This window comes from Carassius auratus, chromosome 30, assembly GCF_003368295.1.
Source record: "Carassius auratus strain Wakin chromosome 30, ASM336829v1, whole genome shotgun sequence".
Classification (NCBI taxonomy): domain Eukaryota; kingdom Metazoa; phylum Chordata; class Actinopteri; order Cypriniformes; family Cyprinidae; genus Carassius; species Carassius auratus.
The window spans coordinates 12847246-12860830 of NC_039272.1; the positions used below are offsets into that span (position 1 = coordinate 12847246).

The window sequence follows — 13585 nt, forward strand, 5'->3', positions numbered from 1 at the left end:
GTTTTCTTTGAAAATGTACACAGGAAAGAGTTTGGCATTTTTTTTCCTTAATAGTATTCACAAGATGTGTCAGCACTGAAGTTTGAGTTAATCTTGTCCCCACCCCACAGGATGACACTATACAAGAGCCTGTGATTATTTAGATAAATCATTATAAATGAATAAAAACAAGAAAAATAAAACCAGCTCAAATGTATGATTGCTCTCACAATTTGCATTTGAGGATCATTAGATCCTTCATAACTTAATTTACTCTAAAATAACTTCATTAACATTTAACCAACCCCTAAACCTATGTTATTAATTAGCCTAATAATAGTGCTTGTGGAATTCTACTGTAACAAGAAACTACTGTTAGCATATGAACATTTGTTTTAAGTTATCTGGTAAAATGTTTTTTTTTTAGGTATTTCATGTGTACGCATAAGTGGAAATCCCAGAGGGTCAGGCGGGGAGTGAGAAAACAAAGTCTACAGTGGAACTCCCTTATAGTGTTAAGGCTATTCACTTAAACATAAGTGATTATTGCCTCTTTAATACAGATGATTTCAATGTATTTTTCAATGATCCGGTATCATAGCAATAATTACCTGCTTGACGGAATGGGTTGCCAGGTTTTCACAACAAAACTCACCCAATCGCTACTCCAAACTAGTCCATACTTAATGCATTTAGAGCAGGGATCCTCAAATCTGGACCTTGAGATCCACTTTCCTGCAGAGTTTAGATCTAACCCTAATCAAACACACCTGAGCATGCTAATCAATGCCAATGAATGTCTTTGGGATCATTAGAGAATCCCAGACAGGTGAGGTTGATCAGGGTTGGAGCTAAACACTGCAGTGCATCGGACCTCCAAGGCAAGATTTAAGGAAGGGGGATTTAGAGGGTCCCCACGGTGAAAAAAATAAATAAAAATTGTTCTGGAGGCTAAAATACAGGTTACTGTGATTGCTTCAACCAGCGGACATGGACAACAGTGATAAAGTATCCCAGTTCCAGGGGAAAACCGTGGACTTGGCAACACCGTGACAGGTGTACTAATGTCTTAAAAACTGACACGACCATAACAGCTTAACATTGTCTAATATGGCAGCTTCCTATTCCTTTATGATGATTTGGCCTAAATTTGGGCCGGATATGTTCCAGTACCAAACCGGATCTGGGCCAGCTCATTTTGTATTCAAATACAATTAGTTTATTTGTATAGTGCATTTTACAATACTTCAAAAAAGCTTTACATAAAATACATGTTTCTTTCTTACAAATAAAAAAGTAATGTCCATATGCAGCAGTATTTGAACTAGGGCTGCACGATATTGGGAAAAAATTACATTGCGATGTTTTATTTTTCTGCGATATATATATTGCGATATTTTTTCTTACAAACAAAAATGGGGTGAGCACACTTACATTCTCATTTAAACATCGAAACCATTGTGTCAATTGATTAATATGCGCGAGGGAGAGAAAGCAAGACAGCTCTCGTGTTGTTTGAAGACGGCGCGCTCTCTCTCTGTCTCTCTCGCACGCGCACTCTCTCTCTCTGTCTCTCTCGCATGCTCTCTCTCTCTCTGCCCTGTTAAACTTGCATGTGTTTTTCAGTCCTGCCATTGATAAACTTTCACTCTATGATGGTTAAGCTGTGCAATTAATCCGCGAATCACATTCATTAAGGGCCGGGGAGCAGCTGGCCCATACAGTTAGTGAATAACGGATCAGCTACGACAGCCTACATTGCGCATCCTGCGATGTGACTATCGTGGATTCGTACATCGCGATACCGATGCTTAAATGACACATCGTGCAGCCCTAATTTTAATAGTTCCCGGATAATACAAACCATATAAGTAGATTATGACTGTATTTAAGAATAAATTATTAATACCATTAAAAGCAATGATTACAAGAATCTTACATAATAGAACAAAAAGTTTAAAGTACTGTTTTAGATGTATAGACAATTACTGTACTGAACACTCTATTAAAACAAAATTCACATTACAAAAACTGAATTACTACAAAAAAAAAAAAAAATGCAAAAGGTGTGCCACTGTGGATCTTTGATTTCATAAAAAAAATTCACCAAAAAAGCAAAATTAAAGTTTATTTAATACACTACCCCAAGTAGTAGAAGTCTATTCGTCTAGATATGAGATTTCATTTAGATTTTGTTTCACCAAAAAAGCAAAATTAAAGTGTATTTAATACACTACCCCAAGTAGTACAAGTCTATACGTCTAGATACGAGCCAATAATGCAATTTATCCTGTTATTGTATTGTCATATCACCCAAATGTATGAGTCCATAACTTCAAAATGCTACAGTAAAAATGTCTGCAAATTTGCATGTTGAAAGTCAAGAGCCTTTGGAATAACACCACATTTGATTTTTTTAAAGCACCCTCAAAGGAAGTTGAGACATAGCGCCACAATTTGGTTCAATAATGCTATTTTCCATTCACTGTATTATGTCAGCCCCATTTGTGGGTCCATAACTTAAAAATTCTACAGTATAAATCTGAATATGTCTGAATATGTGTGTGATTACAGTCAAGTGTACTTAGAATATGACCTCAGTGCAACTGTTAACGCAACCTCAAAGGAAGCTGAAAGATAGCGCCACCAATTGGGCCAATAATGCAATTTCTCCTATTGTATAGTGAGTCATATCACTCGAGAACGAGTCAATCTTTTGTTCGTTATCTGGCTCGGCTGTCTGGCTCATCTTCAGTTCTCTCTTCACAGCAGTTCAGTCAGTATACTGTTTGAGTACAGGAATTACTCCGGGATATTGGTTTGTTTGAACTCGGAGGGAGTTTCAGCCACATTAAAAAGGTAAACAGCTTAAGTCATTTGTGGAGTAATGCTAATTGGAGACGTGAACCGTTTTAAACGAATCAGTTCGATTTGGTGAACTGGTTCAAGAAGATCCGGTTACATCGAATGATTCGTCTACAAACCGGATAGCACTACACAGTTTTGAACTCTCTCACAACAGACACGAGAGAGTTTATTAATATTTGAAACGTCATTTTTGAGCAATTTTGACAGCCCTAATGGACAGTATACACAAATATTCAAACTATTCGAACATCTGGTTGCGCATGTTGTCAATGACGCGCATTATGTCAATAACAGGACAAATAATACAAAGAGACATAACTACTTGTATAGATAGTCTATTTAAGTTTAAACATATATGAAAACGTATTACCTACACAAAAACAAGGAAATCAACTAATGGCCAAGACTGCAGACCTCAAGCTCTCTCACCCTCAAGTTCTCTGCGCATAATGGTTTAAATCAGTGGTTCTCAATTCCAGTCCTCGCGCCCCACTGCTCTGCATATTTTGCATGTTTCTCTTTGTTAACACACCTGATTCAGATAATCAGCTCGTTAGAAATGAACTCCGTGCATGAACTTTGTTCCAGTTGTTCATTGCTTCCAACTCCCTGAGCAGGGGAAATCCGTTGAAGTTTACCTCACATCGAAACATTTATTCACTGATTTGTGCTGTGCAGCGTCTTTAAAGCTGCAGTAGGGAACTTTTGACGCTCTAGCGGTTAATAAACAGAACTGCTTGCGTCTTGCGGAAGAACATCGTAGCCGGAACTACTTCTCTCTGTTTATGTCTATGAAGAATCACAAAGGTACTGGGTTACTCCGCCGCGGTACCCCCGAAGCAATCTAAAATAGTCCGAATATAAACACTTATTATAGGTGCACCCTAGTGATTCAGGACAAGCTAAAAACACAGTTTGGAAAATTCATGGATTCATGGTGTACTCGCTTATTATGTTCATTTTTCTACATTTTGAACACAAACAAAGTTACGGACCACAGCTCTGATTGGTTGTTTTTTACCGGGAGCGATGGAGTTTCTGCAAATGGCAATAGGACCACTGGGAGGAGCCAGAGGAGCTTGATTTTTTTTCACAGATTATGTCTCGTATTCTACTGTCAGGACATAATGACTGGTTTAATAAATATGTAAAAAAATATATATTTTTACTAAAGTTCCCTACAGCACCTTTAAACATGGTCAACTGTGACATCATATACCTCTGTAAATCAATACAATATAAATTCACATCTTGCACACTTCAATGCACTTTGATTGGAACATATAGCTACGTTCACTTCCAACTGGAATCATGGTTGAATATCCTGTGATTTCCACTTCGCATGGCACTTATGTTCGAATAGAACAAATGTCTGAAGCGCCAAGAGAAACGTTCAAAATGTGCAAAGCAGTGCGGCGCCAGGACTGCAATTGAGAACCGCTGGTTTAAATGAACAAACAAATTTTTGTGCAAGCAATGGTCGCGACTGTTGTCCCAAATATAGCAGGCTTCATTCAGTGATTGAAACAAATATTATTAATATTAATTGAAATTTTTACAGCATATAGAACTGACATTGAATGCTCCGAGCGAACTGTGCTGTGGTAAACATGGAACTTTTCCTTGACATGAAACGATAAATAATCAAACCTCAGATCCATTGCTTGACAGAACTCCCCGAAGCATGCAACATCCGCGATACTGATCGGTCTCATGTCCTTACAAATGAACAAAATTATTTTATCCGTTATGGCCTCTTGTCGTGTTGCAGACAAAGAGCTTGTGGCGGGCGATTTAAAGTAACGTTAAGTGTCAAGACATGACTGTTTAGCTGGAGTTCCACACATTATGCCATGCTCATTTGGGTGTACATTTTTTAGATGTGACCATGTTGCTAGTGGTCGAATGGTATGCTAACTGTATCTTAAATAGCTTGCATACAACTTTATCTCGCGGGTCAACAATTTTACCTCACTTTCTCTGCTGCGGTCGAGTTTGGCTCTGCACTTGCTGGCATCTTCCATGAAGACGCGTCAACTTTCAGCAGTGATGCTCTGACAGACAGTGTGACTCCTGTGACCTGTCCCTGAACCCTCAGGCGCGCTAGCGTGCCCACTCGCCAAGCAGACAACCACGCCTCTACTACCGCAGGCGTTTTTTTTCCCACATTTTTTTTTTAATCCTCAAATGTATTTAAACATGGATCTGATCAGCCAGCAGCAAACACCGCTACTAACAGGCGCTCAAGGACGAGCAGACAGCGGCTTTCAGCTCAGAGCGCAGCCGAGCCAAGGACTCTGATAGTGGGTGACTCTGTTATCATAAACATCCGTAGCAGGACTACAACAACATGCTACCTTCCTCAAGCAACGGTCTCTGATGTGAACAAGGAACTTCAGAACATTCTGACGAAGCACAAGACTGCAAATCAAATCATCATCCATGTGGGGAAGAATGATATTCGGAAAGAGCAGTCAGAACTCCTTAAGAAGGACTTCATTGAAGTCTTTGAAACACTTCAAAGACTCAAAGTTCAGTCGTTCATCAGTGGACCACTCCCAGCAAGGGGAACAAATATGTTTTCATGGTTGCTTGGGCTGAACACATGGCTACAAAGATCTTGTAATATAAAAGGAGTAAATTTCATCGACAACTTCAATCTTTTCTGGGGCCATAGACAATTGTTTAAACCGGATGGCCTCCACCCAAACCAACTTGGTGCAAGAGTGTTTAAGGACATTATCTTCTTCTCCCATGTCATCCTTCAGCAGAGTGTGTCAATCCATTCAGCACACACACACCGGGTCCGAGTCATCATGTGGTTGACATATCCCACAAGGACACTGATAACACCACGCAGCCAAAACAAGCACTGCTGATAGACACCATCCCTGCTGAGCCCTGCCAACAGAGCTCCTCACACACTGACTGTGATGTATCAAAACAGCTACAAGATTCACCACCCAAGTACGACTTTCTGGAAAACAGCCAGGGAAGCCAGGACAACACATCACAGCCACCGGATACACCAGAGACACAGCCCATCTCACCAGACACATAATCCCTCTCTCCAGCATCTCCACTTCTGTGCTTCTCACAGAAAATGGAGGAATTGGTGTATGTTGGGACTAAACTCTCCCACTCATTCGCTGCTAGCCTGCAGATATCAACTAAAAAACGGCGGGCCCCCCAACCACCAAAACCTGTGGGCCCTGTTCCTATGAGAGCTCTCAGACTGCTGCCACAACGCCAGGGCCCAAACCCTCTATCTGCTGAAGGTGAACGAAAAACAACTGATAGCAGCTCTCAGTGATATGTGTCGGGTCCCCGCTATAATAGCAGCAACATTGACAAATGCCTACTGAACAAGCGGGAACCCAGTGTGCCTGTAGCTTTCTCTATTTCAGTTTTATCACGTGATAGAAAGTCTAAGGCCTTCTCAAGCCGAAGGGCAAACTCATCTAATCTGCGGCCTATTATGCATCAAACTAAGATTGATGGAAAGACACAAAGCACTGATATCAAGTTAACACTTTTAAACATTCGCTCACTAAAAAATAAATCATTTCTAATCAATGACTTTATAACCACAAACAATCTGGATTTTATGTTTCTAAATGAAACATGGCTAGAAGACAGCTGCAGTGCAACAATCCTAAATGAAGCAGCCCCTCCTAACTTCACTTACATGAGTGTTTGCAGGACTGTTTGGAGAGGTGGGGGTGTAGCTGCTCTATTTAAATATGTCTATCAATGCAAGCAAGTGTCATTTGGTCAGTACTTGTCTTTCGAATATTTAGGGATTGTGCTGAAAGGTGCTCCACGCATTCTGTTTATTATTATTTACAGGCCTCCAAAATACTCTCCAGCCTTTGTTGAAGAGGTCACAGAAATTTTATCAACAAATTCCTCAGAGATTGACTGTTTTGCAGTTGCAGGGGATTTTAATATTCACATAGATAATGCAGAAAACAAAACTACAAAAGAAATGATAACGGTTCTAAACACCTTTGACCTAATTCAGCATGTGCATGGACCCACACACAAAGATGGACACACTCTGGATCTAATCATCAGTAGGGGTCTAAACATTTCATCCATTGTTATTAAGGACGTAGCACTATCTGATCACTTCTGTATTTTCTTTGATATATTGATCTCTGCTACCACTGAATCTAGATCTGTCTGAAGTGTACTATTTATGGAGGCTATATCTTTAACATCAAGCATTTCTGCAGACTCTGTTGATATTCTCCTTGATTCCTTCAACTCAAAAGTTAATGTTATTGATGATATTGCACCAATAATAGTCAGTAAGAAAACAAACAGACAGAAATCAGTTTGGAGAAGATCAACAGCCCTTCAGACTATGAAAAGACAATGCAGAAAAGCAGAGCGGATGTGGAGGAAGGTGAAACTTGAAATTCACTATAGCATCTATAAAGACATCCTTCATGCTTTTAATGTGAAACTAGCCATAGTTAGACAGAACCTCTTCTCAAACCTAATAAACCGTAACTTAAATAACACTTGTACTCTTTTTGCCACTGTTGAGAGACTGACAAACCCCCCAAGTCAGATTCCCAGTGATATGCTATCAGAGAGCAAATGCAATGAGTTTGCTTCTCTCTTTTCTGAGAAGATCATAAATATCAGCAAGGCGATTAGCACATCCTCAAATAATGCATAGGTCAGACAGATTCGGCCAAAATATCAAAAAGATAATATGTCTATTTTTGAAACAATTTATAGCAAGATTCTGGAATACATAGTGCAGCAACTAAAATCATCAACCTGTTGTCTTGACACACTTCCCACATCTTTTTTCAAAAGTGTGCTTGACTGCTTAAAAGCAGATCTCTTAGAAGTGGTGAATGCCTCACTTCTTTCTGGGACATTTCCAAACTCCCTAAAAACTGCAGTTGTAAAGCCCCTCCAAAAAAAGACCAATCTTGATAACACAATTTTGAGCAATTTTAGACCAATATCTAATCTTCCTTTTATAGGCAAAATTATAGAAAAGGGAGTTTTTAATCAGCTGAACAAATACTTAAACTCAAATGGATCCCTGGACAATTTTCAATCTGGTTTCCAACCACATCACAGCACAGAGACAGCACTCATTAAGATAATAAATTATATTCGCTTAAATTGTGACTCTGGCAAAATATCGGTGCTGGTATTGCTAGATCTCAGTGCTGCGTTTGACACTGTCGATCATAACATACTACTAGAGAGATTGGAAAACTGGGTCGGGCTTTCTGGGATGGTACTCAAATGGTTCAATTCATACTTAGAAGGAAGAAGCTATTATGTGAGTCTAGGAGAGCATAAGTCTAAGTGGACGTCCATGACATGCGGAGTCCCACAAGGGTCAATTCTTGCACCGCTCTTGTTTAGCCTGTATATGCTTCCACTAAGTCAAATAATGAGAAGGAACCAAATTGCCTATCACAGCTATGCTGATGATAACCCAGATTTACCTAGCCTTATCTCCAAATGACTACAGCCCCATTGACTCCCTCTGCCAATGCATTGATGAAATTAATAGTTGGATGTGCCAGAACTTTCTTCATTTAAACAAGGAAAAAACTGCCAAGGAAAAAAGTCATTGCATTTGGAAACAAAGATGAAGTGTTCAAGGTGAATGCATACCTTGACTCTAGGGGTCAAACAACTAAAAATCAAGTCAGGAATCTTGGTGTGATTCTGGAGACAGACCTTAGTTTCAGTAGTCATGTCAAAGCAGTAACTAAATCAGCATACTATCATTTAAAAAAACATCGCAAGAATTAGATGTTTTGTTTCCAGTCAAGACTTGGAGAAACTTGTTCATGCCTTTATCACCAGCAGGTTGGACTATTGTAATGGGCTCCTCACTGGCCTTCCCAAAAAGACCATTAGACAGCTGCAGCTCATCCAGAACGCTGCTGCCAGGATTCTGACTAGAACCAGAAAATCTGAGCATATCACACCAGTCCTCAGGTCCTTACACTGGCTTCCAGTTACATTTAGGATTGATTTTAAAGTACTTTTACTCGTTTATAAGTGACTAAATGACCTAGGACCGAAATATATTGAAGATATGTTCACTGAATATAAACCTAACAGTGCACTCAGATCACTAGGATCAAATCAGAAATACCAAGGGTTCACACGAAACAAGGGGAGTCTGCCTTTAGTTACTATGCTGCCCGCAGTTGGAATCAGCTTCCAGAAGAGATCAGATGTGCTAAAACACTAGTCACATTTAAATCTAGACTCAAAGCGCATCTTTTTAGCTGTGCATTTGTTGAATGAGCACTGTGCAATGTCCAAACTGATTGCACTATATTTTCACTGTTTTATTATTATTTTTTAATGTAAAATCATTTTCTGTTTTTAAATGTTTTAATAATTTTAAAAGTTTTAAAATTGCTTGTTTTATTTTTGTTATTATTTTTCTTCATGATTATTTTACTCTTTTATGTAAAGCACTTTGAATTACCATTGTGTACGAAATGTGCTATATAAATAAACTTGCCTTGCCTTGCCTTAATCTAATGTTAATTTTTACCTTCGAAATTCGTTTTTTTTTTAACTATTCGAATACATATTCGAATTTAGAATATTCGTTGACCGCCCTAATGGACAGTATACCGTACACACAGTTTCAATGGAGGGACAGAAAGCTCTCGGACTAAGTCTAAAATATCTTAAACTGTGTTCCGAAGATAAACGGAGGTCTCACGGGTTTGGAACGACATGAGGGAGAGTTATTTATGACATAATTTTGATTATTGGGTGAACTAACCCTTTAAAGCCTCTAATTAAACTTTTAATGCACCCTCAAGGACAGCTGAGATTTGGTGCCTCCAATTGGTGCAATGGCCTATTCAACTGTATAGTCACATTTGTCATAATTATAGGTCCATCTTCTGGTACAGTAAACATGTCTGATACGTATAATGATATATATAAAATTGTATTTATATTTTTCATTAATTTATTTTTTTATATAATGGACAAGCACACTTGGTATACCTGTGAAACTTTCAACACCCTCTGAGACAACATGGTACAGTAACAAACAATGCAATGGCTCATTCAGTTTATTTCATTTTTATTTGTAATATGCATTTCACAAAATATATTAATTCAGAGCACCTTTACAGAAAATGCAAAAATTACAATAAGTTTTTTTTTTTTTTCTCTGTTACCGAACCAGAACATTCTTTATAGGAGTGGGTATCAGAAAGAACTGCTGAAGTCTAGTACAAATTATATTTACAAATACCATATATGCATTTAAGCAAACTTGAAAAAAAAAAAAATGGAAATGTCATAATTTTGTATCCGGAGTCCTCTATTAAAAGGTGCTGGGTCACATGAAGTATTCATAAGAGGCTATATTTGAAAATATAAATAAATACAAAAAATGACTGAACTCAAAGGATGGCATGCACGTTCAATAATTAACGTATAATGTAATAATAATTAATGTTTATAGACCTTTTTCGCTCTTATCTCCGTGTTATTTACGTTGTAAAATATATTGTTCGTTTCTGAAAAAGAGACCCAAATAGAGACCGTCCCTAAATTAATAAGCTACAATACCTATATAGCAAATACCTATAATTACCACGCAGCAATCTTAAACAATAAAAATGTATAGAAGCAGTTAAAATCACTAAAGTTTAAATTACGTAATTACGTAAAAAAAAATCATTAATTACGTATAATGACAGACCTTTGGACGTTTTGTTCATGTTAGCAAGTCCCCTGATAACATGATATGCCTAACATTAATTGTTAGCCAATATTACAATCCGACACAGATCTAAGGATCAATAAAAAAACCACACACCTTTAAGTTATCCAGTGCACAGCATAATAAGACATTAATTTATTAGTAGCCTAGAACAATTTGATCGCACGTGTGACATACTTTGGTGAGGTTTTTGAGAATAACCGCGAGCAGTCTGTATCTGACCGTCTTGACGCCCTCGGTTCTGAACGTCTGAAGAAGAAAAAAAGCGCTCTGACTGGACCCGTGTTACAGCACTGAAGCGGAACGCGGATTTGCAGGTTTGAAAAGAGATCCGGCGCTGAGTCAGCTGCTGCCTGGGATGGAATCTGGGGCTGGTTGCATAAACTGTTTAGACTCTTAAAAAGTTATTCATCTATTTATTTACTTTCTTCAAGACTAGTCATATCTTTTAAATGTCATGCAATTGGCCCCTGATCTCTGCCTATGTGCTATGATTGTGACTAATGCATTGCATAGTCACCCACCCCCACCATGCAACTGAACGCTCCTCTCTAAAGGAATATTTTTCAAAGAAAATGTTCAAACAAATGACGAGTCGCCGTCTTTAAGTGTGAGAGGGAAACCCGTGAACAAAAGCTGTTTCCCACGGTTTGATGCATTGACTAACTTTAGCCGGATGTCTAACGCGTTTGGACATGCAGACGCGCGTTGAGTAACGGTGTCTCCCGACGGGATCAGAAAGGGCGGTCCGTGCTCAACGTCACATGAACTATAAATAACAGCGACATCGACAGCCTGACAAAATAGCGTAGTTGAATTATCCGTGAACATGGCTCAAGCTGAGACGTTGGAGTTAGGCGTGGAGCAGGGACAGATGCTGCTGATCTTGACACGGCACTGTCAAACCATGAAGCGTCAGGAGACACGACTGCGTCTGGCCACCGCGCTGCTCCTTGCAACGTTCTGCGCGACTTTGGTGTGGATACAGTTTCACCAGCAAAATACTACGGTAAAATACTAGTCGAAATTCTTTGATTTTGATTTTAAACTAACAAAATGATTAACAGCCACACTATCAACCAGGTTAAATAAATATAATAATTAAATGCATCCAGTAATCAGTCAAAAGGGAGGAATTGAAGACTGTTTTTTTTCTACATCTCAGGAAGCATTCTCAGATGCTCATCAAGAGGATTTGACAACTACAGATTCACCAACAGGACACTCTGTTCATCTTGAACGTACGTTTGATTAGTGTTAAATTAGTCAAAAATCACTTCATGTAGCCTACTGTAGGCTAATCATTTTAAGTGTCATTGTACCACCAAAAAAGTAGTGTCACATGAGATGTTTGTTTGAGAGATCTTGTCTGATCAATACTGTGTAATTTAAAACTCTATGTCTTCAGAAATATCATAGGAAAAAATGTTTTTGTGACCTAGGGTCAAGTTACAGTGTTTTGTCTTTTTGTCCTAAAAACAGCTTTAAGACAGATGCATGCTTGTTCAGAACAACAGCCCATTGAATGGTTGGAAGTGGATGATGGCTATGACTCCCAAAATTTCAAGCTGGAAAACCATTCAGTCCTCCACATCTCCACAGAGCGACTGTACTTGATCAATCTGAGGATCTCTTACCGTGTAGCCCATGGCCAGTGTGAGCCTGGTACAGAATTGACTTTAGTGGTCAATGTCACACAGCAGCATAGAAACTATGAAAAAGAGAGAGAGATTATAAGTGCTAAGGAGTCTATGGTTTGTAGAGATTATTGGTTTCAGTCGATCACTATGAATCGAGCAATCAGGTTAGAAGCTGGCACTAATCTCCGGGTGAGAATTAACCAAAAAAGTTGCATGTTTTTCAGCTGGGTTAAAAACAGTCATTTGGATGTCACTTATGTCTAGAGTTGCTTGTTTTTTTGATAAATGAGTTTTACTTCCCGATGGCATAAATGCATATTTGAGACTAGTTAGAAACAGCTTTAAGCAGGTGTTTATTTTTATTTGTTTATTTACCTATGCTATTATTTAGGTGCTTTAAGATATACCAAAATGTTTAACCACTTGGTTAATATTTTCAGGTTTATTGAGAAGCTTCTCTTATTCTTTATGTTGTTATATTAAATTAAATATAACTATCCACAAAAGAGGCAGATTTTGAATATAGTTAAGTGTTGTGACGGACAAATTGCACCAAAATGTTTTATGTTAAAACTTTTTAAATGTGCATTTCCGAACTGATTCATTAAGAGTTGTTTGTCATTTGATTTTAAAAATCAGGTCTATTAAGTTTAAATATCTAAATTAGAACCAGAACCCATCATGTTCATTGTATTTACCTCTAGGTGGCAATCGCATAAATGTGCATTTCAGAATGTAACATGTTTTTATGGTTCACTCATAAATCTGTAGACTTGTCTTGAAAATAATTGTTTCTAAGTTTCAATTTATAAAGTCGTTGTCAACGATTTAAAGGTAAATCTAGAAAAAAACAGTGCAAAAAAACTTACAGAATTCACGAAAACCCTTGTTTATTTGAGGTTAATTAGCTCTTGATTTGTCTGTGTGTGTCTCCTTGATTACTGGGTCAGGAAACATGCTGCATTTTCTCTGTACTGCATCAATAAAAAAAACTTGTAGTTGAGAATCAGTTTTTGTGTCTGCTTTTGTTTATTGAAGATGTTCTGACTATTTAGCATGGAACAGATGCAGTCTGTAATCTGACAGAGCAAACCCTCTTTGGAACAGTGATTTTGCTGAATACATGAATAGATCATCAAGACCAAGATTCAGGATAAACCAGACTGGACTGGGTGCTTCCAATGAAAGCGAAATCCTAAAAAAAAAAGTGAAACTCTTAAACTGAGCACCTGTGCCAGAAAAGAATTGCCAGGGGCAGTGTGTATTAACCACATACTGTTTGGAAAAGCACACATTAATGACTTTTGAAAATAAATGACATCTTTTAATGACTTCTGCACATTAAAAG

General features: G+C 38.2%; 1 protein-coding gene across 1 annotated transcript; it reads left to right on the top strand.

The window, feature by feature from the left end:
* Positions 1-11273: 11273 nt before the first annotated feature.
* Positions 11274-13246, top strand: LOC113049258 (uncharacterized). The gene is made up of 3 exons (XM_026211439.1): positions 11274-11606; positions 11763-11838; positions 12080-13246. Exons 1-3 carry the CDS (start codon positions 11427-11429, stop codon positions 12499-12501), a joined length of 678 nt encoding a protein of 225 aa, XP_026067224.1. The 5' UTR covers positions 11274-11426; the 3' UTR covers positions 12502-13246.
* Positions 13247-13585: the final 339 nt, after the last annotated feature.

Bases quoted from the DNA above. Each gene is read 5' to 3' on its own strand.
- LOC113049258 (XM_026211439.1), top strand. From the start codon at position 11,427: ATGGCTCAAGCTGAGACGTTGGAGTTAGGCGTGGAGCAGGGACAGATG. The intron at 11,607-11,762 runs GTAAAATACTAG...TCTACATCTCAG, and splicing joins TTCACCAGCAAAATACTACG to GAAGCATTCTCAGATGCTCA. The intron at 11,839-12,079 runs GTACGTTTGATT...TCCTAAAAACAG, and splicing joins ACACTCTGTTCATCTTGAAC to CTTTAAGACAGATGCATGCT.